The following is a 27,821-nucleotide window of genomic DNA, read 5'->3' on the forward strand; positions in this document are numbered from 1 at the left end:
TTTTTAAAACTTTGAGTTCCAAATTCTCTCCCCTCTTCCCTTCCCACCCACCTTCCCTAAGAAGTCAAGGATTCAACATAGGCCACATGTGTATCATTATGTATAACCCTTCCACAATACTCATGTTGTGAAAGACTAACTATATTTTGCTATCAGGAGTAATATTAAAAACTAATCTCAAATTGACTGCATTGGTCACGTTGTATATTATATACTACGCAAATACCAAATTTACCTATATATTTTTCTAGCTCTAAAGAACATAAACAATGCTCTGACCACATAGGACAGTTGTCCATCTGGGATTCATCATCCTTTTGCTTTATAATAATTGTATAGACTTCCCCTTTATGCAAATAAAGTTACTCTTTTCTAATTCCTGATCTCCTGTTTTCCATTCTAGTCTAGCCAACTGTCTAGAAGCAGAAGCTGCTATACAATTGAGACGCAGTCAATAACACACAATAACAAAGACATCCTAATCAAGGAGGTTAGCTTTATCACTGATTACTTTTCTAAACAGAACTAAGTTTGGGCTAAAAGAAAGCTATCATTTTATTCATTTAACAAGGTCAGAGTTTCCATACCTGTTCCTCTTTTCAACTTCAGCAACAAGCTCATCAGTAGAGAACTGACCTCTCACTACAAGAATCAAGTTCTTTATGACATCTTCAGAGCAATCAACATCAAGCAATCCTCCAATGACCACAGGAAGACGACTTGGATTCACCTACAGAAGGCAGTGATATATTTTAGCATTAACTCACCTCCAAAGAATGTTGCCTTCAATAATATTCTTTTCCATCCTTTCAGGCAAAGGAATGCTATTGACAAACTTATTCATTTATATTCCTCTACCAACAGTCTACTATGACATATCACAGTAGCATCTGATTTGACATCAGATTCTCAAAAACTGCTGTCAGAGTAGAAACACTACTAAGTCCTATTAAGGTAAAATGGCAATGAGTATGGGCCTAATGGGATCAGCCTAGCTTAAGTCTGAAAAAGCTCACAAGATGACTTTGGATCTCACACAAAAAGACAAAGATCTGCAAAGATGGAAGAAATTTCACAGTAATGGTCTCACTTGTCTTTGAAATATATAACTTTATCCTCATCTGAATATATGATTTTTTTCTTTTACCATAAGACTATGTAAAATTACTGAGGAAAATACTGCCCCACAGGGCACTAGACTTAATGGAGGATGTGAATTCCTGAGCCACTTTGTTGTCTTTTGATATACTTAGGTATTTGATACAACGGCATGGGAAAACTTAAGGAGTTAAAAGACATGAATGCAGTGTTTTCCAAAACCAATTATAATGCTATTATTTATTACACATTCGAGTTTCTTGCATCACAGTATAATGATTAGACAGAATGATTTACCCATAGGCCAACAAGACTGGTCTTAATGGTCTAAAACCCCCAATGGAAGAGAACGTATAATCTTCGTGTTCAATTTGGAACTTACCTTCTGCACATAAATCTCAATATATTTCTGGAGATTATTTCTATATAAGTACAGCACCAGGTCATGAACAAAGTCAAATCGATCACAAACAATGATGAGTGGTAACTGGTCTGTTAGTTTTGCTTCCTGAAAAAGAACACATATGAGAACCCTTTAAATCCATTTAAGTACCTGTCACATATGGTCTGTTTTAAGACACAACCATATTCTCGTTAAATGCAAAAAGGCAATCAATTCTTCTAGAGTGGTCTCACCTTCAGTAGAAAGAGTATCCTAATAACCTGAGTATACATGTTCCCAGGGTTATCAGTAAACTCACTAGCTACTACCTACAGCCAAACAGTAATCTAACAAGTCCCTCACAAAGTAGGCCCTTCCCAAGCCCACATTTACAAGACTATTAAACAACCACAGGACAACAGGTATGACAAACAACTATACTTCAGAATTTGATTGCCACTGGCATTGAGTGTAGGATTAACACACTGGGATGTTAATAAATGCAAGACCGACACTTGAAAACTGCTTTAAGAAAATAAAGCACTCTGCCAAAATCATAGTACTTTAATTTACATTTGTTGCAGATGGATAACATTTAGTCCCTTCCCTTCCCAATTTACAGATTCCACTGTATCCATCCACTCAAATACTTTTCACTCAACCCATTCAATGCCACATGATGTCCATGAGACAGAAGCATCATATGTTGCTGTAATAAGACTAAGGTGTATAGGCATTTAAAGAAAAGACACCCTTACATAAATCAAGCTGTGTTGAGTGTTCCACATCCCAGGATATAATCTTACAAACTGACATAAAAGATGCTATGGACAGGTGGGAAAGACCTGCACTGAGAGATTTACCTGGTACATGTCCTGTACATTCCAAAGACACAAGGGAACAGCACAAAAAACAACAATTTCCATCAGGAATTTATTTACATACAGACAGACTTAAATTCCTCAATGAATGCGTTTAAGACACTCTGAGGAAAGAGAGCTGAGAAACCTAAGAGACTTTCCTCAATGACAGAGTAATAATTAAACTATGTTTGCAAACTTAAAACAAAATCTAATCATTGAGGTCTAACCAGCGGTCACAATGATTATCAGGTTATATCTAATGCTACAAAGGATAAGTAAGCTAGGAAGCACTTCCAGAATTTAAAAAATGTGGGGTCAGGGGAGGGAGGGTTAAAGGAAAACTATATCTAGGGGTTGACAACCCCCCCCCCAAAAAACATAAGGGTTGGAAATCTGAAGTGGAAGTCCAGCTACAGATTTGTTTTACACATTTAGGAAAGTCTTTTAAGCTAGCTAATGCTTAAAGTAATAGGAAATTTAACACTACCACATACTATAACAATCTCAAGAAAGGAAAAGTGTTTCTATTAGCTTGTTTTCACAAGGGTAGCTAATTAAAATAATTTTTTTCCTCAGTGATCTATGAATATCAGTAAACCAACTACTGTTTGCGGCATTAGTTTCATGTAAATGTAGTAACATACTTCTTTTTTACCTTTTAAGAATTCAGCACGCTCAGAGATAATGTCAGATAGTTTAAGGTTAAAGGGTTTCTGCAGGAAACTTACTATTTGAAGCAATGTAAAAATACAACCAGCGTGTAAAGTCCACTCAAATTCAATAACTAATTTAAAGTGAAAAGGTAAACAGGAAAACTAAAATACTCGTTCAATTATTTCATTGATAATCCTGTGCAAGGCAAAAGGTAACCAGTGTTTTCATCATACTGATTCACCATTCTCTCCAATTATAATCATTTAAGATTTTCAGAACAATTAGAATAATTTTGAGCAATTGCCTAACACATTTAGAGACACTGTTAGACATGAACTGAGAACAGCTTCAAGCTTCCTACTAGATTTAAGGCTTCAGATTAACTTAGTTAAATTCCTAGTTTCACAGCTTCTTACAGAATAAAATCTTTTTTGGTTTTAGACTGCATCTAATTCTTAGTAGAAAATCTTAAGAAGCTATGCACTATCGTAATCACAAAAGCTATATTAGGTATACATCTCAGCACAAATCTCTTACTACTGAATATATAAAGGAGCCATTTATGGGTATTCTTACCTCTTTCTAATAAGTACAGAGAATCTTAAGACTACTACAATGGTGCCCCCAAACCAAACTAAGAAATGCTCTCACGAAAACAGTTATAACATAAAGCAATAAAGTTAATAAGAGCAGTCCTAAGAAGGAAGCATAAGTTGGTCCGATGTCTACAGATCAATATCACCTGTGCCCTCCCCCTTCCAGCCCCCCAAACTAATCAGAACCTGAAGATTAAGAAGCACAAGCACCATTTCAATTCAAGCGATAGTGCAGGGCTGGATGAACTGCCTTCAGGCTACATACTCCAGAAAGAGTAATCCCAAGGCAACAGAAATCCTAGACTAAGAATGTCTAGGGGATCTTAAGAAAACTCCAAGGCCAAAGATATACAACAACTACACCATTTGCTTCTCATATGAGACCTTAATTGAAGACAGTGAAGTGGGCATATAAGCTAGCCAGGAAAGAAACAGAGAAAGATAGACAGAAAGACAGACAGAGGAAGGAAGGAGGGAAGGAGTGAGGGAAGAAAAGGAAAAAAAAACTAAGGTACCTGATTATTGGAGCCATAAAGATTTGCTGAAATTGATACCCAGACTAGGTAGAGAAGCCCAATGTAATCCTTTATCCTTACAGTGGGTCTATAATTTGAAGAAGCAGTTCTGATTTTGATTCTGTGAATTGAGGCTTCTCAAAGCTGTGGCCCTTCACAAGAGCTTTCATATTTTTGGTAAATCTATACCAGTCTAAAACTTGGGCTGAATTTAGCACTTGGTATAACTCACAGAATGGAAGGCCATGAGTTTAGTTATTTAATACAAAGGGGACTGGCAAACTCTAATGAACATGTTGGGTGAAAGAAGAGTTTAATGTAGGTTATAGTTATATAGGTTATATACTACTTTCTTTCTCAGTTTACCCAATGAGATAGCACCCTTCAGTTATAGTTCTAACTTAAAATTCTTCTGAAGGACAAGTAATAAGAAGCTTTTGTAAAACCACCTGGGCTACCTTTTTAAAATTAAAAATTAGGAGAAAAATTAATTTATCTGTGTGCTAATAGATCTATAATTTGTATGCGGAGTCTTTTTAGCAGCGTATCCACTTCTCCATTTTAATTCTTCTACCAAACAATCACTTTGTTGAGTAAAATGAAGTCTAAGTTAAACTTTGACTAGCTTAAGCTGTCTGTATTGAAAGAAGCTAAAGTTCAAATTTTTCTAAAAAAGCTTCATCATTTCAACAAAGATCCACTCAATAGGTATCATTTCTCTGAAGATCAGTATTTATCATGTAACAAAAAGGAGTTGGCATTTTAAGGTTAATTTGTAGCTTCTATTTTGCTAATTACTCACGACCGAGTTGCCATGTTTGAATACGAGACTTATTTTACAAGGTGAAAGCCTTACACCTTCAATGGCACAGCCAAACAATCGTAGCCTGGAGACACTAGTGTCAATCCCTGTGTACTAAGAAGACCCTTTCTAACAGTATCGTAGATGAGTTGGGTTTACAATTCTAAAGTAGAGTACTATGATACTTGAGGAAGCAAAGCTATAAAATTTAACCTTTGAAAGAACCTAAATAACTCTTGAGATGAAGCTATGGATTTTCACAGTAAAAAATTTCTTAAGATTATAACTTTTTTCAACTGACTCTTATGATCTCTTTCTTACTACTTTCCTCCTCTATTTAAGAGGAAATCAAAGGTTTATTTAACTTGGAAGAAATGCTTTCAACATTCAGTTTCGCAGGGTTAGGGACAAAACAGTAATTTAAAAATCCCTCAGTATTACTGATTTTTTACCAAGATAATCAATTATCTGTAGACTTACTATATTTGGAAAAACTTACCTTGAGAAAGTTCTTGACACGCTCTGGATCATAGCAGTTGCTCTCTCGGCAGATTCTCTCTACTTCTTTGATCTGCCCAGTCTTACAGGCTGCCTGAATATATTTAAAGTGCACATCTGGGTCCTGACTGAAGTTGACAATGGATCCCAGGAAATAAAAAAGTCCTTTAAAAAAATTTAACAATCAAGACTCATCATTTCCTCTAGTTGAGAAATCATACATTACATGCACACAACACAACCTACATGAAACAGTAACTACACATGAAAAAAATCAATTTAGAATTAAGATTCAAAAGATCTAATCTGTGAGAGAGACTTTTTGAAACTTCCATATTTAATTGTTTATACTAAGCCAGAATTATTGAGTGGGAAGAAAAAGAACAAAGTGAAGAACTTGGTGATGGGGCAGCTGCTGACCCCAAAAAGGAAAAGAAATCCTTAGATTCAAATGAAAGTGAGGAACGAGATGATTACCAGCAAAAGCTCTAAAGAACTAAGCTGAAAATATTTGAGGCTCTTACTCTAAGGAACTATACAGATGCCTCATCATGATATAGAGGTAACATTAGGCTCTAAAATGAGCCAGTTGAGTATTAGCTCTGGCAGGTAACATAACCTAGAAAGGTTTGAGTACACACTATTTCTCTGAGCACAGTCTAGGCAATGAGGTTTTATCACCAGGATGGCAGCAAAATGATAAATTTTCAAGCTCCAGCAACTCTCAAAGACCATCTTTCTACTAGAGAAACATGATGATCTGCATGGGAAATCAGCTCCCCGACACAGTAGAAGTATGCATACTTGTGGCTAGCATTAGAACTGCTTAGAGACAGTACCACAGAAATCATCTGACCAAGTACCCCAAACATACGGACCTCTAATAAGAACCTCTAATAAGACCAATTGTTTTACAGGCTTAATGAAAAGAGTGATTAATCTAGTAATCCAAGGTAGAATATTACGATTTGAGCATCTGCAGAATGCCTTACTCAAAACTCCATTTGGACAATCTCTGATTGTTTTATAATAGAAAAGTATTTATCTGATAATTTCTTACTCCTCTAACTTAACTTCACATTACAGTAGACAATAAAATCCTAACAAGAGCCAAGTAAAAAATGCAATTGCTTTCAGATTCTAAAATCTTTTATCATCTACTTTAGAACATTTTAAGTTTTCAAGTCTGGAAACCCTACATTTGGCATCTTAAAAACACACACACACACACCACTGAGAAACTCTATTCCTTTAATAATTGAGGAGAAAAATGTTTAAGTTTCTTAAAGTGCTTTATCAAAATGGCATGCCATTTGGGGAATAGCAGTTTAATTACTAAATATTATGACAGCATCTCATTAATCATTAAAGTTCCAGTAGTTAAGAATACTCATAAGTTTCTAATAATGCACATGTCCAAAATCTTTCCTTCCAAAACCTGCCCTTCCTCCTTTCTTATTTGTTTATTGTACCATCATCTTACCAAGTCACCCAAGCTTCAAGCCTTAAAATTATTTTTTAATGCTTTCTTCTCTACCCTTCCACATAGTTCCATATCTGTTCAGTTGTCAAGTACTGTCAGTATCTGTTCAGTTGTCAAATACTGTCAATTCTACCACCATAATCTCTTTAGGATTAGTATCTATTATGCTAACATTTCTCATCTAGGCGACTCTAATAGGCTCCTAACTGGTCTCCCTTCTTATGCCAAAAAAAAAAAACAAAACAAAACAAAAAAAAAACAAAAACTCAAAAGGTCTCTGTTACCAAAAGGATATGATACCCTACCTTTCAAGGCCCTATAAAACATGAATCCTCTTATTTCATACCAACTTCCTTCCAAATAGTCTATATTATAACCAAACTAGAATACTAGCCATTCCCCAAACCTGATTTGCCTCCATCCACTTGTACACCTGAAAAAGGATTTTTTGTCACACTAAAATATTTCCTTTGTTTTGAGATCAAACTCAGGTACCATCTCTTCCATAGAGCTCATCCCAATTCCCCCTCCACCTCCTAGATAGACGTGATATTAGTCCTTGAAACTCACAAGACTACCTGATCAGGATCTTGACCTTCCCCTAAACATGAATTACAGCCTGCATACATCTCATGTCCTCTCAGTAGGTTTTAAATGTTTCAAGGGCAGAGATGGTCATTTGAAGCTGCAGTTCCTACCCTGCACATAATACTCACTTCAGTTTTTGGCAAGAAACACAGAAGTCAAGACTATTAATGCCTCAAGTCTGTTGGGATACCGACTACAAGATGAATGATGGTGATGACACTGGCTTAAGGTCTAAGTTTCACAGTTCTTCCTGAAGTTTTCCCTTCTAGAGTACAAAACAAAAGCCATTCTGTAGAAGGTCTCAGGGGAAAAAAAAATTTCAGAAGGGAGAGAGTAAGTTTTCTATCTAAACAGATATATCTGTCCATTACACAAAAAAAGTGTGTTCTTCATGGTTTAGTTTTTATTATATAGTGCAGTATTCTTAAACTTTACCTTCAAAACTCTTAAAAGATTCAAACAGTTCAATCAGGGACTGAGTTGAAAGCTGTTCATGATACTTGGAAGCCACCTGGACACAAATCTGTAGGTTTTGGCGAATATTGGCAGAAAGCATAGCCCTGAGGCACTCCAGGGAATCTTCCACAGATAAGGAACCAAAGTAATTGACTAACCACTAGAAGACAAAATTATGAAAAAAGATCATGCTAAGGGTCAGGCCAGCAGAAAGATAGTGTACTATCAGCACAATCACTAATAAATACATTATATTTTAAATAATATCAGTTTAAAACTACCATGTCCACATGGAAGACATGGATAAAAGTTAACAGCGCATCCTTGGAAAGAACAAAAAAATTCAATGAGATCATAGACCTCAAGTAAAAGTAAACTGATAGCCGGTATATGTGAGACATACCTCAGGGTTCAGAAGATGGGTGTGAACAACTGCACGCTTAATATCATACAGATCAGTGAAATGCTCCAGTGCACGCTGTAATAGGCCAGCCTTTTCACAGAGTTGAGCAATATGAGCCCGGTCATAATGTGTAAACATTTGGTTCCCTAAAATAGCATCTGCAACCTAGAAGAATATACAAAGAACAGTTAAATTTCTTTTTTTCAAGACTACTCACTCTAACCCAGGATCACTGTGAAGGTATTTGTAAACCACATATTGCTATATAATATAAAAGCATATTTATTCTATGTTGACTACTCGTTAGTGACTTGCTAAAGTAAAAGCATACAAGAAATCAAAAAAAAAAAGAGGACAGTTAGCTTAAGGATTTGAATGACAAACATGTATCAAAGGGGCTAGATCTTTCTTTGAGAAGCAGCATGGTGCGGTAGATACAAGACCAGTCTTGAAGACAGGAAGGCCAGAGTTCAAGTCCCACCTCTGATACACAGTGGCTCTGTGGCTCCAGGAACCTCTTAATGCTATGAGCTGCTAAACATTAGTAACATGCAGATTCTCCACCTAGTAGTTCCCTACAACTATGAAATCACGGGTCACTTCCTTTCCCTCATTACTTCTTTGGGGAAGAGGTAGAAATCAGTACTAAGTACTCGCCTAGGCCATTGCCCATGTTCCTGCTTCCCTTCCCCCTTCCTTCTCCATCTTCACCCCATCATAAACCAGTTCAATTCCACATTGTCTTCTCCTCCTAAATCCCATGTCCTAGTATCACTGCTCCCAAACCTAGATTATTCCTACCATCCAATTCTTCCATTCCTATTCATGTGCTGCTGAACAGAGCTGGAAGAAGGCACACAAAGAATCTGACTGCATTAACTACAAATGTGCTATTTCATCTCAACTGGGCCCTCACTGCAGCAAGGCTATCATTGGATATCACTCTGTAAGGTCTGCCCCATTCTCCCATTGGGGAGTTCCTCCTGGAGCCTCCATTTTGTGGAGGCTGGCCTCTCCTATCTAACTCTAACCCTACCCCTTTCTCCACTTAAGTTCTTGTGGCCCTTCCCTGCCCCTTTTCAGGTCTCTTGTATATATAGTTCTCCCTCATTAGAATGTAAGCACCTCAAGAGCAAAGACTGGTTTTTTTTTGCTTGTATTTGTATCCCCAGTGCTTAGCACAGTGACACTGAATAAACTGATTTTTTTCTTCTTCCTACTCCCAAAAACCCCTTGACAAAGTCCCCCATTCTCTCCATTATTCCAGTCTAATGAGCTTGATTTTCTCACCAAGATTAACCCCTCACAGATAACTATTCCCTTATTTCCTTTCAATGATCCCTTCCCTCTCGCTAATCTCCAACCCCCCCCCATATGCTAGTTCCCTTGCTGCCTGAAACCTTTACTAGACCCTATATTCCCTCAAATCAACATTCTATAGTTCTTTCTTCCTCAGCCAAACCTGTAGGAAGAGCTATCTACATTTGCCTCTGCATCTTCTACTCTCACTTCTCAACTCTGCAATCTGGCTTCCAACCTCACTCAACTGAAACGGCTCTCTCCAAAGTTACCAACTATCTCTTAATTGATAAATCCAAAGTTTTTTTCTATGCCTCCCCTTCATGCCTTTTTTTAATAGCATTTTATGGTTGACAATCTTTTCTACCTGAGGATTCCCTTATCTCTGGATTTTTATGCTATTACTCCCTCTTGATTCTGCTACCTGTCTAATCATTCCTTTTCATTCATTTTTGCTGACTCATCATCCATATCCTGGCCCAGAAGTGTTGATGTGCCTTAAGGCTCTGCCCTAAGCCCTCTTCTCTTTCTACAACCTCACTTGATGACCACTATCAGCTCCCGTGGTTTCAATGATCTCTTTCCAGATAACTCCTGTGACATTTAAGCAGTTCAACAGACATAATTTCTGGGTAATCAATCATTTTACTAATAATGCTAGAATATCACCAATAAAATGGGTGACACTACTGAAGGGCAAAGACAAATCATGGCAGTGGGCTCACAGTTTATATGCCTGTGGAAGAGTGGGTGTTCCTGAGGGTAGCAATCAACTCTAGCTGGTTAACAATTAATAAAAGAAAGAATATTATAATGAGAGGTAGGCTTACTCCAATGAGGGTCTTGGGGTACATGACACTGAGCACTTGCATCTTAGTCGAAGAGATTTATCAATGTTTCTATCACTCATCTGACAAAAGGGAGAATCCACTTTCCCAGACCCCTCTGAGGAAACAACGAGCAGGAATCCACCCATCCACCTACATTTAGAATTTCCTTACTGTCTTTGATTAGAGCTTAGCTTGGGTAAGTCTCTGCTTAGGATTTCCCACACTGGTTGATTTCTGGATAATGAAATAGGAAAAGGGGAAAAACCCTTGGTCTAAATTCAATAATTAGTTATTAATATATGAAAGAAATAATCATTTCTCTCATTCCCAAATCTACATCAATCCCCAGCCCAAAATCAGCAACTGCATGTTCCATGGACACTTTGAATTCAATGTGTATAAAGTGATCTCATCTCCCTATTCGAACTCTCTCCTCCTCTTTTAAATGGACAAGGGTACCAACATTCTTCCACTCCACTAGGGTTTTAACTTCAGTGTCATTTTTCATTCCTCCCTCTCAGCCCATATATTTAGTCATTTTCCAAGTCTTACCATTTCTATCCCCCCAATATTTCTTGCATTGTCCCCTTCTCTACACTTTGAGCTACCACCCTAGTTCAGGTCCTCTTCACCTCTTGTTTGGATTCCAAGAGTCTTCTAATTGAACTATTTCAAGTATGTCTCCCTTTCCAATCTATCTTTCACCTAGCAGCCAAAATGTTTTTCCCCCTGGTCTGTCACTCCTCTGTTCAAACTCTCATCAATCTTTATTGCTTCTAGGTGCTATCTTCTCCATTTGGCTGTCAGAGCCCCACACACAACTGGGCTCAATCGCCTTTTCTAGTCTTGTCATACATTATTCCCTTTCTCACATTCTGATTTAGCCAAAATGGTCTTACCATTCTAATAATCCATGACACTTCAATTCTTACCTCCATGCCTTTGTATTGGCTGCAAGTCATGCCTGGAATATATGCCCTCCTCAAGTTCCCTCCTGGAATCCTCTTTTCTCTCAAAACTCAGTTCAATCACCATGAAACATTTTCTGATATCACCAACTACAAGTGCTCTCCTCCCTAGCCCCTCCACCCCAAAACTCCTAGCATTATTTTGCATATGCATATATGTACATTCTTCTCATGATAGAATATTAGCATCTTCAGGGCAGAGATTCATATATCTTTGTTTCCCTAGCACCCTGCCTGGCACAGAGTAGGCACTTAATAAATGCTTCCTGAGTGATTCAGCAGTAACAGTATTATACTTTCAGAAAAATGAAGACTAACTTACATAGCACGTTAGTAGGATTTCAAAAAGTTATGCTAAATTATGCTAAGCTCTGTCTTCAGTTTTAATACATAGAACACTAAGATACTTCAAACATCATTAAAAGCACGAAGAAAAAAAACATACTTGAGGGGCATGCATAAGGTTCATCTCAAGCAACCGTGTTTGCAGGGGACCCTCAGATGGGCGATTATTTTTCAGGGCATCGAGTAAAAATGCAGTGCACTGCTGGATTAAGTTGTATTCCATGAACACATCAACAATCTATGAAAGACAGAAAAAGAGCTTGAGGATATTGCTATATATAAACAAGAGAACAAAAACCTGGTTTTACAGATTCAAAAGCCATTTTTTAAGAAAAAATAATATTTAGAGGGAATTTAGACTACTATAATTTCAGAATTATAGAATCTAATTATAGTCTATAACACTTATTACTGAAGCTGTTTTTCAAAAATTAAGCATTAAACATTTTAAGCAAGAAGAGTCCATGTATAAATGAAATGCCACCATTTAAGTGTTCTGCCTTTCCGAAGTTTAGTTATAAACTAGCTACCCTCTTTCATGCATTTAAATCAAAGTCTAGAAACAAGCAGACATCTGAACACATGTACCTGTGTTATATCAGCAAGTGGTTCTTCGTCTTGAACCAGCATTTGAGCAAACTGTTGACCTTGATCTGGGCTGATCCTCATTACGTTTCTCAACAGAAAGATCCAGTCTGGAGTATAACCAACCTACAAACACAGTTCAAAAGTAGATATCAAAAAAGGTCTTATTTTTGAGGTAGCAGCAACATCTGCTTTGCTATATCAGGACTGTCCAACTGTAAGTTATCTTAGGGCTGCATTAAAATATAATAATTATTTGAGGACCTCACCCAGAATAAAAAATACAGTACACTAATACAAAGTGGAGGAACACGCGTCATCAACATGACAGGCAAAGGCGCGAAGAGAGAAAACAAACACAAAACAACAAACTGACAACACAACAGTATAAAGGCAGGTGCACAGTGACTAGTCTGCATCATATAGACAGAACACATCCCACAGATCGACTGAAAATTCCGTGTGATATGTTCTGTCACCAATACTGCTTAAAAACACCAAAGAAAATTAACGTCAATGAGATTATTTATTAGTGATGGAGTTAAAAAATCTAATATGCATTCCATGCAAATTATTATTTTATTTTTTCACTCATGAAAATTAAAAGCCGCAGGCAGCCCACAGGCTGTATTTTGGGCAGTCCTCTGCTATATAAGAACTCACTGGAGTTGGAGCCAAGATAGCAGATTGGGGTAGCCACCCAATTAAACTCTCCAAACATTCCCCTTCAAATAACTTTAAAATAATACCTCAAATCAATTTTGGAGTAGAAGAGTCAACAAAAGATTGAGGTGAGACATTTTCTGGCCTAAGAAAACTTAAGAGGTTGGCATGAGGAGTCTGTGACACTGGGATGGAAGCCCATCCAGAGTCCATACAAGCAGCAGAGAAATAGCAACCACCACAGCAGCTGCTTCAGGAGCTCTCAACCCAGAGATGATAAGGGAATCAGACAGACAACTGGCCACAAAGTGATTACAGGGAACCCTTTGTTGGCACTGGGTATAGCTGGTGCTGACTGTCAACTCTAATGTGTATACCCAGCATTAGTTCATAGTTCCAGGGTGTCACAGAGCACTGGGTGTCAATTACAAAGGAGTAGGGACCCTGGTCACAGTTAAAAAAAAAAAAAAAAAAAAAAAAGAGTGCTGCTTGTGGCTGCAGGGAATAAAGGGCCCCTTCCTGGGTAAACACAAGAGTGAAAAACAGCGACCATAAGTCTCTCAGGATTGTACCACCTTGGAAGGGCCAAAAACTTGCAGAGTCCCTGAACTAGCTCTGAAAATAGCAGCATAAAAAGCCAGGAGCTTAGGACAGTGCCTCCCCAGCCCCAGGTGAACAGAGATCAAGTTTAACATAAAGTTCAAAGTCAAGAAATAGGCTGGAAAAATAAGCAAACCACAAAAAAGAGTGACCTTTAAAAGCTACCAGTGGCAGGGAAGACCAAGACTTAAACTCAAGAAAATAATGTGAAAACAGATGCCAAAAAAAAAAAATGCCAGTTGGACTCAAACTGAACAAGAATTCCTGGAAGAGTTAATGAAAGACATAAAAATGGTAAAAATTGGTGAAAGAAATAAGAGTGATACAAGAACAATATGGAAAGAAAATTACCAGCTTGGTAAAAGAGACACAAAGTAATGCTGAAGAAAGTAACAACTTAAAAAACAGAACTGGCCAAACAGTAAAAGGGGCACAAAAATCCACTAGAGAGAAGAACTTCTTAAAAAGCAGAATAGGTCAAATGGAAAAAAAAAGTAAAAAAATTCACTGAAGAAAATAATTCCTTAAAAATTAGAATTTGGCAAATGGAATTTAATGACTCCGTAAGACATCAAGAAACAATAAAACAAAGTCAAAGGAATGTGAAATACCTCATTAAGAAAAAACAGCTTATCTAGAAAACAGATCAAGGACAAATAATTTAAGAACTATTGGACTATCTGGAAGCCATGATCAAAAAAAAAAAAGGGGGGGGGGAGCATAGACACATTTCAAGAAATTATTGAGGTAAATTGCCCAGACATCTTAGAACCAAAGGGAAAATAGACATTGAAAGAAACCACTGATCATCTCCAGAAAGAGATCCCAAAATGAAAACTACCAAGAATGGTACAAGCAAAAATCCAGAGCTCCCCAGGTCAAACAGAAAATACTTCAAGCAGCCAGAATAAAATAATTCAAATACCATGCAGCCACAGTCAGAATCACATGAGATTTAGCGTTTCCACCCTAAAGGAATGGAAGGCTTAGAATATGCTATTCCAGAAGGCAAAAGAGCTAGGATTACAACCAAGAATAACCTATCCAGCAAAGCTGAGTGTAATCCTTGAGGGGGAAAAATGGATATTTAATGAAATGGAGAACTTTCAAGCATTCCTGATGAAAAGACTAGAGCTGAGTAAAAAATGACATTCAAACAGAAGACTCAAGAGAAGCATAAAAAGGTAAACATCAAAGTAATAAGAAAAGACTCAAATTAAGCTGTTTACTTTCCTACATGGGAAGATGGTGCATGTAACTCCTGAGAACTTCATCATTATTATGGCAGTTAAAAGGAGTTTACAGAGGGAATGGATGTAAGTCAATTATGTTGGAATGATCTCAAAAAAATGAAGGAGTAAAAGAGAGAGATGTACTAGAAGAAAGAAGAAGGGAGGTAGAATGGGGAAAGTTTTTCTAACATAAAAGAGGCATGCAAGGAAGAGCTTTCAATATGCAGAGGAAATGAGGGGGGGAGATCTGGATAAAGCTTGAACTTCAATCTTATCAGAACTGGTTCAAAGAGGGAAGAAAATACACAACACACACACACACACTCATCTATGTATAGAAATGTAACTTATCTAATAGGGAATTAGGAGGGGAAGGGGATAAGAGAAAGCGGGGCATGATAAAATGAAGAGCAGATTAAGAGAGGCAAGAAAAACAGACTTTTGAGAAAGGACAAGATGAAAGAAATAGAGAGAATTCATTTTTGCAAGATCATCATCAATACTACTCAGATGAGCTGGATACAACTTAGAACAAGTCACCTCACTTTTCTGCCTTTGGGCCTTCATCTCTAGAAGTAGGAAGGTAGACCCCATGGCTGCCAAGGCTAGTAGCCAAGATTGTCCAGTGTACTTCCTCTGGTCAAGTGGAAAGAACAGGCCCATGTTCAAGCAAATTCTCAGCTGTGCAGCACTGAGCTCATCACTTAGCCTCAATCTCTAATATAAAATGGTAATAATACTGTACTCTTTACTTCAATGTGGAAAGTGCTTTTTAAGTTTTAAGGTATCACAAAATAAATTATTAAATGTTTTTAAAATTTCAGAATTGGAATCTTCTTACTTTGTTAAAGCTAATTCAATATGTCACTTAATTTTCACTAAGAGCCAAAATTATATGAATCTATGACAAATGGAATGAATTGAATTTCACTGAACTTACTTTTTTGGCATACAACACAATCTTCTGTACTTGGCCTGTTTCTGCAAAGCACTGGATAACTTTATTGGGAACGTTAGCCCTTAGGTACACACTAAGTGCCAATGTAGGATCCACAGACTTTACTAGATCACCCAATTCTTCTGAACACTCCAGCTGTCCAAGAGAAAAGAAAAAAAAGGAGAAAAGCCTGATTGATCAGAGCCTCAGAACAATTTTCCAAACTGTGGGACACAAGATCTTCTTCTTAAGAAAGGCACAAAGCAATGGTAAAAATTAACGGATGTTTTAAAATATAACTCCTACATAAATATATCTAATTATTTCAGTGAAAAGAATTCAAATCAAGTCAAAAGTGAACCACAGAAAATTCAATCCAACTAACAGTGAATATAGCACAGCAATCATTTCATATGCTAAATACAATAAAGGACAAATTTCAATCAGCATATATTGAACTGTCACAGGTAGTTAACCACTGTGTGTCAACACAGGTTAATGTACTGAAGTTGTAACACTGCACTAAGAATATAAAGCATGTGAACTCATAATTCAGAAGTAATATAATTTCTGTGATATTTCTCAACGTCATTTAAGTACAATACATAAGCTGGTTCCCCCCCCAAAAGAACTTAGTCATTTGAAAGTTAACAAATGTAAAGCTATCCTCAGTTATTTCATTGCCTTTAAGTTAAATAATAACCTTTTGTGATACATAACCTGTTCGAACTGAAAACTCACGGAGGCAACCAGAACTAGCACATCAAATGATTATGAATTTACAGAAATACAGAAACCTAGCTAAAAACACCAATCTAGAAAGTGGTATTTCTTACTCACTTGGATTCCTGAAACTCTGAAATATCTTCAAAGCAGATACTAAGATTACTAATCCATTGACAAGACAAAAGAGGTTTTTTTTTCCAGAGAAAGATTAAATTTTTAAGAAAAAAAAAAACAAAAACAAAAATCCCAACTTTCAGAAACCAAGTCTATGATATCAAAAGTATTGCCTGCATTACATAAATAAAGTTGCCTACAGAACTGATAAGAATAAAAAGTCTCATTCAGTAGTAGAAACACCAATGATTTGAGATAGCATGGCTAGATATGGTTGAAATGACTATGAATCATAGGCCAAACAGCTTTGAATGGTTCTAGTGAGAAGTAGAACTGAACATGCAGTCTGAAAAAGCTTTCTGATCAATTAACTGAGAACATAGAATCTTGTTATTTTGTACTGCAAATGGACTAATAATATATGAAGTTAAAGTTATGTAGTTGAAACTGAGGTGAGAATTATTACTGTGGAAACCTATGGATGACAAGAGACATTTTCAATCCAGTTAAAGGATTTTTCAATACACATACACACATGTATAAATTTCAATTAAAATGGCAAAATGGTACCAGACTTTACACTCTTATGAGAACTCACCTGATATTAAAATGAAATGTAGGTCTACAAGTATTAGTCTAAAATGTGCCTCCCTCCCCTATGCTACCTAAATACATTGCATGGTTCAGATAATCACTTGTACTGGACATGAATGAAAAGCTACATAGAGTTTAAGAGGTATTATAGGAATAATCAACTTTATAAAATAGTCCACTAAAAAGCAAAGCTCTTGGTAAAATTGCATTGATACAGGACAGAGCATAGAGCAATTAATTCTATGTTATTACAAAACACCGGCTCTTTTATGCCAAAGTACTTGGAAGGGAATTTGAGCTAAAAAGAAATTAGAACTCTTCTTAGTGACAAAAATCAGGTAAAGTAATCTGAAAACAAAAATTTCTTCCTGAAACTTATATATTTACAATCAATTAAAAAAAAAACTGAGCCTTCAAAATTAGTGCAAGGTCCTCAAATACATACTCTGATTCTGAAAGTGACCGTATTTATGAAATAAGAACTATGGATGATTCCTATTTAAAAAAAATGTTTTTCTTGTATTTTCCAATTTTAAAAAGAATAACTGTCCTGAAAATTAAATAAGACCACCTGCTTATTCACAACTATTCTGTAGAAGAAATTGTGATTTTAAGGACCTATATCTTCATAAATAGGATAAAAATAGAAAAGGTACCTATTTGCAACAAATAAAATACACATGGGCTCACTCCTTCTGAACATGAACCGTTTTAATAGATTTGTCTCATGACTGAAGTATTTGACCCGGGGGGGGGGGGGGGGGAACCCTCATGTGTTGGCTGTCAATTAATAAAGACTTCTTTGGCCTGGAAAACGAATATTGGCTACCCTCTGTAACATCCTATCTGTATAAAATAGGCTTTTCTACAAAGATAAATAACCACTTTGATTTGTGGCTGAGAAAAGAAGAGCAGAAGCATGAGTGACCAGGTTCTAAGTAAACTGCCTAAAGAATAAATCTATCCAATGTACAAGAAAATTTTATCAATAAATTTGTATGTTACATCATAATGTTTTATTACGAAAAGGCAATACATTTTCACTTTCATTTGAATAAAAGAGCCAAGAAAGTTTGCCTAGAATGTCATCAGAGATGAAGAATTTCCAAAGAGTTCATACTTCTTACTGGAGCATTCTACTGGCTCAGTTAAACTTCAGTTCTTTCAACATGGCTGAGTAAAAATCTATCAAAGATAGAGAACTACTGTGGCCTGTATTATCCTCAAGAGTGAAGAACTACTGTGGCCTGTATTATCCTCAAGAGTGATTCACCTTCCAAAGATCCTGGTATGGCACTTCAATATATTTCTAGCTATTAGGAGTATGACATGACTGCTGGCAGTAATGGGTATTAAAAGACTAATGTAAAGATCATGGGTTAGTGGTATTTGTGCTTATATAGTCCTATAATAACAGCTTTATTTTCAATAATATCCATAAGCCTCAATATTATGGCCCATTAGCCTTTCCATTATTAACAAACTTAACTGGTAAGAGATGAACAGTTTTATGTTTAAAAAAGCTATAACAAATATACAAGGATGAAATTTCTGTCCATGATAGGATAAGCTTCTAGGTCTTTAAATGAGCAGCATATACTGCTCTGTCTACAGATCTGATTCCAAATTGCCCTAAGATTTCTACCATCTCAGGTATTGTACTGCACACATTTTTTCCCTGAAAGTAAAGAACCTTCTTCTCCAGTGGAACGGTTCAAGAACTCAATAAGGAGATTTCAGATTACATGAGTGATCACATGTATTAACTACTTTGATGGTAATCCTAACCATTCCATGCACCACAAGCTCCTGTGTTTTCCAGAGATAGAATGTTAGGTACACATCTTGAGTGCAATCTAGAACTAAACTCCGCCACCCACACACAACCAAGACTAATACAGCATTTAATTTGGTTAAACCAATGCATGTTAAATCATACCTTATCTTCTTTTAACCATTTCTCTAGCAGCTGTTTACGCCCCTGTTGAAGTACAGGCCTACACAGTTCTAAAGATTCATATTTGTTCAGCTGGCCTTGGTCTAAAAGGATTCCGAAGTACTGGAGTAGAGGTGAAGTCTGACCTGGTTGTGCTGGAACACTCTGGAACCGGCGAATGGTGTCTGGAGTACGTAAAATTCCCTTCAAGAAAGGTGATTTGAAACAAAATTATTTTTTTCCATTTAAAAGTTCTATGCTTAAACAAGTCTAAGAATATGATCCATCTATTAACATAGTCTGTGACAAGTCCTACTCACTCTTATAGGCATATTCAGGACTACAAATTGAGTAAGCTGATTCATGTTCTGATTTTAGGGTGGTGTCACTCATAAAGCACCCTGCTCACTAGTCCATTGTATAAATACATAATGTGTACAAAAGTACCTATTTTTAAGGCAGGTGAATTTGGGTAAATCACAACAGGATAAATACCAGCACAGAAACAAAAACTTTAGATTCAGTCTTACTAACTCTTCATTTATTCCCTTCATTAAAACTGACTTTACTCCTCTGTAAAATAGTAGTGCCCCACCCCCCACCCAAAACCCAAAAGCCAAAGGGTGCCCATCAATTGGGGAAACAACATGGGGTGGGGGAAGAGACTGCGGAACAAGAATATAATGCAGTACTCTTATGCTGTAAGAAATGACGACTATGAAGAAGTCAAAGAAAGTTAAGATATCTATGAATGGATGGATACAGCCATGTAAAGAGAATGAGAACAATTTATACCATGACCACAGTAATGTAAAGGAAAATAATGAAAGACTTTAGAGTTCTGATCAATACTATAAGCAACCATAATTTCAGAGGAATTATACCAAAATATGTATCCCACCTCTCAGTAGAGAGGGCAGTCTATAGATACAGAATGAGGTACATTTCCAGACATGGCCATTGTCATGCTTTTCTAGTTTCAGAGGGGTGGGGAAGTGACAAAGATGTTTTAAAAAAATTAATGAAACATTTTTAAAAATGAAAAAAAAAACTGAAGGGATTAGACTAGATCCTCTCTAAATCTCTTCCAGCTATAAGAATTTTATTCAAATCAATCCAATTTATGACACTTAAATAAAACAAAGATCTTCAAGGTGAAGACTATCAGTAGTCATCTTCAACTATGAACTACTGCTCTGGTTTTCTTGAATTTTGGCAATTTATAGTATATTAGATATAAGTCCAAATCTTTCTGGGTTAAAAATAAGGACATTAACATTCAAACCTATAATGATGTTGCTAAGCTAAAACTGTATGGTTTCAGTGAAGCAAATTCTCAAAAGTAAATAGGAAAACCAAGTTGGCAAAGATGATAATGACCTAAATAGTCAGTACTGGAGGGATAGTGAGACTCCCATGCAAAGGAGCCATGGCGAAGCGATAAACTGATCCAACAGTTTTTAGAAACAATTTAGAGGTACGCTAGAAAATTAACTATACTATTCATCTATTTTGCCACAGCAATAGCACTACCAGGCAAACACCCCAAGGAAGCCAAAGACAGAGGAAAAGGCCCTACAAGATAGCAAAATATTCATGGCAGCCTTTCTGGGGATTTTAAAAAATTTTTCCCAAATTAGAAACAAGAATCAATGCTCATTCAGGAGGGCACAGCTGAACAAATTGTAGGATATGAATGTAACAGTCTTATTGCACTAAGAAAAAAAATAAACTTCAAAGAAACCTGTGAAGATCTGTATGTCTTGATCAGTGATGGGATTCAGCTGGTTCGTACCAGTTCAGTAGAACCTGTAACTAATTTTAGGTTGAGTTCAGTGAATGGGGAGAACCAGTAGTTAATCTATTTGAATCCCACCACTGGTCTTGATGCAGAAAATACTAAAATCAAAGCAATAACCAATGTTGAATTGAGAAGACTAATGAATAAACATATTTCTCTTGAAGTAACGTAGACAACTGTACTATTACAAAGTGGATAGGATGGGAAATAACACTTTAAAGCAAAGTTAAAAAAATCAATAAGAAATCAGAAGTCAAGTCCTAATTAAATTCATACAGTCAAAAAAGCAGCATTATTTGGCAAAAATTTTGATCCTTGCCCAATATAGCTAGAAATGGAAGGCACTTAACAGGCACATCAATGCTCTTGCAATTTTGATGTTTGTCTCCAAAATTTACCTTTGGTGCATTAGCAGCCACCTTTGCTGCCTCTGAGTAATTTCCCTGTGCAAAAAGAGCATTAAATTTCCGGGCAAAAAGCTCTTCAGCTCCAGCTAAGTTGTTACGCACAGCCATTCTCAAAGCCAGATCAGGATTCTGTAGGACGTTGGTGATGTAAGGAATTATATTCTCTTCCTCCACACATACCGAAAGCACCTGTGATTTAAATGTTAGTAAATATCCAATATGAGTACTTTGTAAGACATCAATTCTAAATATGTTTACACTATACTAGTATTCTCCTTGCTCATTAATGAAATTAGGATTCAACACTATTAGTTATTTGGAAAAGAGGGAAAATATTAAGAAAATCTAAAAATTGGAGTGGAATGGACCCTGATAGAAATCTGTATCATGGTTTTTCATTTAGTAGTCTAAAGTGGTCCCATTTGACAAATTAGTCAAACTAAGTTCTTTATTTTCTTACAACTCATCAACCCATAACTTCTACCTAGACTAAATATTTTTAATTCATCTTTTACCTCTAAATGTGTCTAACAGTAGGTTAATTCAGTTTAAGTCAGATGAAAGGAGATAAGTTCATTGAATCTCTGGCTTCCTTCAATGTTTAGCTTAAGTGATACTTCCTATAGTAAATCTATTCTTATCCCTCTCTCTCCCCCAAGTGCTCAGTGGGTCCCTCACCAAAATAAGTTATTTTATGTATACTTGCTTTCTTTATATTCATATTGTGTTCTCTCCCCCAACTTTCATTAAGAAGCTTAGCTGCCTGACACCTTCCACCAACTCTGCTGTGGCATTGGTTGGGCTACATTAGTAATGTTATCATACATTCCCTACAAATCTAAACAATCAGAATATTCTCCAAGGGGGTGGCATTGCACAAGCCTAAGATGTTAAGGCCCCACTTCCCTATTCCCCACAAATAGCAGTACCTCAGAGGATTAAACACTGCTTATGAGAATAAATATGTAATTACTAGCCACTAGTCTTCCACTTTTTTTTCAACTAGGAAACATTAACAAAATTAACATTAGCCTGGCTTCATCTTTAAGATGTCTATTACTACAGGCAATATATGCTAAAGAGTGGATGCGGTATTTCAAGGTATACATATTTGACCCACATCAAAAATCTATATTTAAAAAGGAAGGAGATTAATATTTGTTCTCTTCCTCTTCTCCCTCCATTATCACTATTCCTGTCTCTAGAGATAATAGAGATTAAGTTCCAACCTTCCTATTTTGAACTTGTACATTCTACATCAAATACAGTGTCGATCTTACTAAATTTATAGACTATTTTAACAAAAATATACAGTACTACTAAGGCCCCTACACATATCAAGATTAGTTGCTCCAAAACACAGGAAGACCTGTATGAAATAATGCAAAATAAAGAACACAGGGCTTTAGAATTTAAGTTCTTTACAAGGAGGGATAGTTTCCTTCTTTACATTTGTACCCCTAACACCTGACACATAATAGGCATTTAATATTGTGGTTAATTGACAGAACCAAGACAATAATACACTTACATACACATACAATGGCTACAATATGAATCAAGTTAACTTAACACTAAGAGGCAACAGAACTAGTCAAAGTTACTTCAGAGCTCTGCTATATTATAGCTTATTGACTGGTGGGGTGGAGGAAGGAGAATATATCTTGTAGGGAGGTTTGTTTTGAAGCACTGTTTATAGTTAAAAAAAATTTAGTAGGTAGATAGCTAGATAGACAGATAGACAAATAGATGGAAACATATATTTTAAAAGAAACCCTCTGGCTCTGAAAAGACCCACATTCTATTTAGCTTCAGAGTGAGAGGAAAAAAGCAGAACAATCGCTTGTAGCATGGGGAACAGTCATAAAGGAGACACCATTGAAAAAAGAAAGTAGGCAACTAAGATTAGTTTACAAACTAATCCTTAGTGAGGTGCAGGTCCTATGTTTTACCTAGCAGTCAGCTTCAGGAAAAACATATAAAGAACCCTGAGACCCAAGATTTTGTTAAATGACAGCTTAAAAAGTCTAAAGAGAGAATTAAAGATATTTAATGTGTGAACTGAGGTCATAACTAAAACGAATCAGATACTCTGGGATACAATCTACTAGGCTTTCCTTCAACATATCTATAACAGTAATAGCAGAAGAAAAGGTTTACAACTTCTAATATTTTGGTTTGAGAAAAAACAGATTGGCTTTATTAGCTGTGAAAATTCATTTAGCTTCCCTATGTCTCAGCTTCTTCATGCGTAAAATGGGAATAATGCTTATTATTACCTCCCTACCACCTACCTTAGGCGCTTTTAAAAATGTAAAGTATTATATAAATCCAAGTTATTCTTGGTGAAGTACTTCCAACTACTTTATAATACTCTGAGAATCTATATAATGCCTAGGTGGAAAATCTAAAGTTGGAGAGTCTAATGTTTTAAATCAGTTGGGATACAACAAGTCAGCCAATAGCTTTTCCTATTTAAGTAGTATCTAGGTCAGTCTATGATGCTTACTAAAACATCAGTTTTCTTTAAATGTTTAGTATTACTTTTAAAAAATATGGATTAGCAGTAGGAAAAAGTTCTCCCTGTAACTTAGATTCTACAGAAAAGTCTATTTTGTAGAGTAAGCATATATGTATCAAAATCATTTTTGAAAAGCTAAAGGAAAAAGACCATCTACTAGGTTTGTTTTTGCTTCCTAAATAGAGTGCAGACAGATTCCTTACTTGTCCCTTTCTGTTTACACCAATAATTCCAGCTGTTGCTTCATGAGGTGCAGTGACAAAGATGGTTTCTCCACTGATTCTATTCATGTAGATGCAGGTACCAGTCTCCAGGTCATATAAATGGATATAGCCATATTTGGTAATCAAGAATACCACATCATGTTTTTCGCTGATCTATATAAAGAAAATTGGCACTTTTAACAAAAATAAATTGAAATCTGGTCATACAAGAAGCTTTATTCTGCACTACCTTTCTTTTAAGAACCCTGACAAGGTTTAAATGCTTAACTCCAAGCACTTCTATTACTCATGCCTTGCTCAGTCTAAGAAAGCATGTTTTTATAATAAAAACTTAAAATCAAACACCTAAATATTCTATATAAAAGATATGTATAACAAGTAGAGCAGCATAACAGAAGTTCTTTCAGGATGACCCAACTTGGTCATTCTTCTAAATGCCACATATAAAAGAAAAAAAGGTTAAATTAATGTTGAGAAGAGCAATTTAAAAAGCCTAGTTAATATATATTAAATTCACTTAACATGTACAGTGTTCCTAAAGTCTGGACACATAAAAGTGGAGTTATTGCGTCAAGTTCACGTGAATCTTGCAAAACGCATCAACCTTTGCATCACAAAAGATGGAAATCATATTGAAGATGTTATTTGTTAATAGTCCGATTAAATAAAATGTTGAAAATTTCATTCATTTCATTTCTTGAAAATATGCATTTTTGCCTATGTGTCCAGACTTTAGGAACACCCTGTAGAAACTGGTTTTACTGATTTTTTTTTCCTCCACTCCCCACCCTTAATTTTTTTTTTTTAGTTACATAAGAAGGCAATCTAGAAAGTATCAGGGGAGAGATACTGGGAGAAATTTGGCAATGTGAAAAAAAGATAAATAAAATTTATTTTTAACAAAATTCTCTTAACATACCTGCATTGCCACAGGAAAGTCATTTTGTGCTTCTGGAGGAAAAAAGACATCTACTGCTTTCTTTGGAAAAGGCTGGTTCCCTGTAGGCGGTGTGCCGACTTCAATGATATGTAACTGTTCAACAAGATACAATCATATTTTCCATAAGGATACTCTTTATGCCTCCATTTTTTTTTTTGACAAGCAAAAATATCAACTGGAGACCAGGAAATATCAGGACTAGAGTTAGCTCTTGATCATCTTACACGAACAGAAGGGAACACTGACCTAGATCACCTCAAAATAATGTATCTTGGGCTTTGGGTTAAGTTTTGGCATTTACATCAAAAAAGGTGATAGAAGGCTGGAAATTCACAAAAACAAAGGTACAATTTAAAAGCCAAATTCAAAATACAACTGAAAAGTTGTTCAATCCCTAAAACTAATAGAAGAGTCCTTGTTTATTTAGGGCTGCCTTGGAAGAATTGATTCATGGTTCTTTTGCTCAAATGTTTTGATTTTAAAAGGCTTCTTATAGCACATAAAGCTTAAATTAACAGTGAATCCAAGAATGGATCTTCTATTTAATTCTCTCAAGAAAGCAAGATCTGATCTATGCAATGAATAAGAATATTTTATACATTAATTCACTGTATTCATTTTTTACTAGAAAGGTTAAAAGTTATTATGGTAAACCATCTCAAGATCTTATTACGAAAGACAAAACAGAAGGCAATAAACAGCAGTGAGGCTCCAAAAAGAGTTTATAAATGCATTATTGGGAGGTATATGTAGGGATGTCATATATTTTGTGTAAAGTGCTTGTGTATTAGAGACAAAGGTCACCCAAAGTACCTGGGTCTTGTAGTTTTACATGAAAAGGTATTTTACCCAAGATGTTAAGGATGACTTCTCATTCAAAAAGTTAATGAGCCTATTTTCATTCTATCATTTCAAATCTAAATGGAAAATATACCTTTGGTGTCTCATTGGGTTCCTCTCAGGAAAGAGATTTCCAGCAATTTACTTCAAGCTGGTGACTACTATACTTGTTATGTAGTTAATGGTCTTCACCTAAAAGGCATTCAAGCCATCTAATTTTTCAAAGATGATGTGAAGCTTCTAGAGAATGATTACACATTTTACAGCTATCAGAAGGAATAAAACATGAACAGCAATAACCAGATAAAAATATGCCTTAAATTGCAGGAACACTGGGATTAAAAGGAAGAGTAAATTTTGGGAGATGAAGTACAAGTGGTTAAGCAGGTTCTATTTTTTTTTTAATTAGTTAGCTTAGTTCTTGTGTATTTCCAACTCCATTTCAAGAAGCCAAAGTTTACCTTGCCTCCAGCTTGCCCCCTTACTGCAAAACAAAACAGTGTTGACTCTTCAGCATTTCCTTCCATCTTAAATTGTGCAAAGCTAGCAGCATGTCCTTCAATGGGCTGAGACACTTTTCTGTCTACAGAATAAAGCTGCATGGCTCCCACCACACGATTTTGCTGCAAAGAAGTAAGGATATTCAATGACAATATTTTATGATCATCAAAGATCTATTTCTTCCAGATCCATTTCTTTTATGTTATTGAACCATTTTCAAACTACATGTAACATCTCATTGCTAACAATTTAGGAATTAGAACATAATATTTTTTCTGTAGGTGGCAACCTAAGGATATATTTCAAATAAGCCTGCTAAAGGAAGATGAAGTATAGAATCATGGAATGTTAGACCTAGAAGGGACATTAGACAATTTTTGAGCCTTGATTTTCTCTCATCTGTACAATGAGTTGGATTAAGTGCTCAAGGTCACAAAGAATCATGACCAACACCCAAGTCTCCAGAGTCCACCCAGAGCTTTTTTCTATCATATTCTATGACCTAACCTCTAATTTGTAAAAGAATTCATAATTTAAGGTTTAAAAAAAACAGAGGTAGTTAATAAAAGTACAATTATATCTGATCAACTATATTATAGGCTCTAGATCAGTGGTATCAGACTCAAATAGAAATGGATCCCTGTGGGCAGGTATACTAACTTAGAAAACCATAAATTATTATCTAGGTTTTATGATCATTTCAATTTGTTTTTATTAAATGTTATGGCCAGTGTGATTTTGACACCTCTGCCCTAGATAGTTATCAGGCTTTGAATCCTTTAGTGTAGGTCATTTTTGGTTACTTCCCCAAGGGAAGAAAAAAGGATTTAATTAGCCCAAGAGATCTAGCACTATAAGCAAACTCTTCCCATTTATCTGCAGGTTAACCCCAACTCCAGAAAGCATGTTGAACATAAAGCCTTATTTCAAAAATTTTCTTCATTCTGAGCAATGGACCTCTATTCCTCTTTAATCTACATAAAAATAAGAGTACCTGTGCAGAGATGCCAGTAAGAAGTAACCACTTCTGCTTTGCATCTGTACGATAGTTAATAATCTGGCAACCAGCAAGACTAGAATGGCGATCAAACATCTTCACTGGTTGTGACTCTCCTTCCATACTCCAATGATAGACTGCATTGTCCGTAACAAGGGCAACAGTGTTCAAAGAAATCCATTTCCAAAAGGTGACATCATCAGTCATGGTATGAGCCTTCATTTTACTTTTCATTTCAATGTTAAATATCTGAAGTGTTTTTCCAGCTTTAAAACAAAAAAGGTAGATTTTAAAACCAAAGCTCAGGGTAAACTCTAGCTCTGTAGTTTCTGCATCTTCACATTTCACGTCCAACTAAAAAGGCACTATCATACTATCACTAGTTGTATAATCATTAAAATTTATCACAAAAATAACATTAAA

General features: G+C 35.9%; 1 protein-coding gene across 2 annotated transcripts in view; it reads right to left on the reverse strand.

Moving 5' to 3' along the window:
* CLTC (clathrin heavy chain) overlaps positions 1–27,821 on the reverse strand; it is a 75,650-nt gene that overhangs the window by 19,313 nt on the left and 28,516 nt on the right. For both annotated transcript variants that reach the window (XM_036757633.1, XM_036757632.1), the window contains exons 3-16: positions 27,396–27,664; positions 26,362–26,523; positions 25,040–25,153; positions 24,100–24,273; positions 21,367–21,564; positions 19,171–19,371; positions 15,801–15,953; positions 12,369–12,491; positions 11,881–12,018; positions 8,339–8,503; positions 7,915–8,095; positions 5,410–5,573; positions 1,481–1,606; positions 588–730 (exon numbers count right to left, since the gene is read on the reverse strand). In XM_036757633.1, coding sequence (XP_036613528.1) covers positions 588–730; positions 1,481–1,606; positions 5,410–5,573; positions 7,915–8,095; positions 8,339–8,503; positions 11,881–12,018; positions 12,369–12,491; positions 15,801–15,953; positions 19,171–19,371; positions 21,367–21,564; positions 24,100–24,273; positions 25,040–25,153; positions 26,362–26,523; positions 27,396–27,664 — 2,311 coding nt within the window. The remainder of the gene's footprint in view (positions 1–587; positions 731–1,480; positions 1,607–5,409; positions 5,574–7,914; positions 8,096–8,338; positions 8,504–11,880; positions 12,019–12,368; positions 12,492–15,800; positions 15,954–19,170; positions 19,372–21,366; positions 21,565–24,099; positions 24,274–25,039; positions 25,154–26,361; positions 26,524–27,395; positions 27,665–27,821) is intronic.

This window comes from Trichosurus vulpecula, chromosome 4, assembly GCF_011100635.1.
Source record: "Trichosurus vulpecula isolate mTriVul1 chromosome 4, mTriVul1.pri, whole genome shotgun sequence".
Lineage (NCBI taxonomy): Eukaryota > Metazoa > Chordata > Mammalia > Diprotodontia > Phalangeridae > Trichosurus > Trichosurus vulpecula.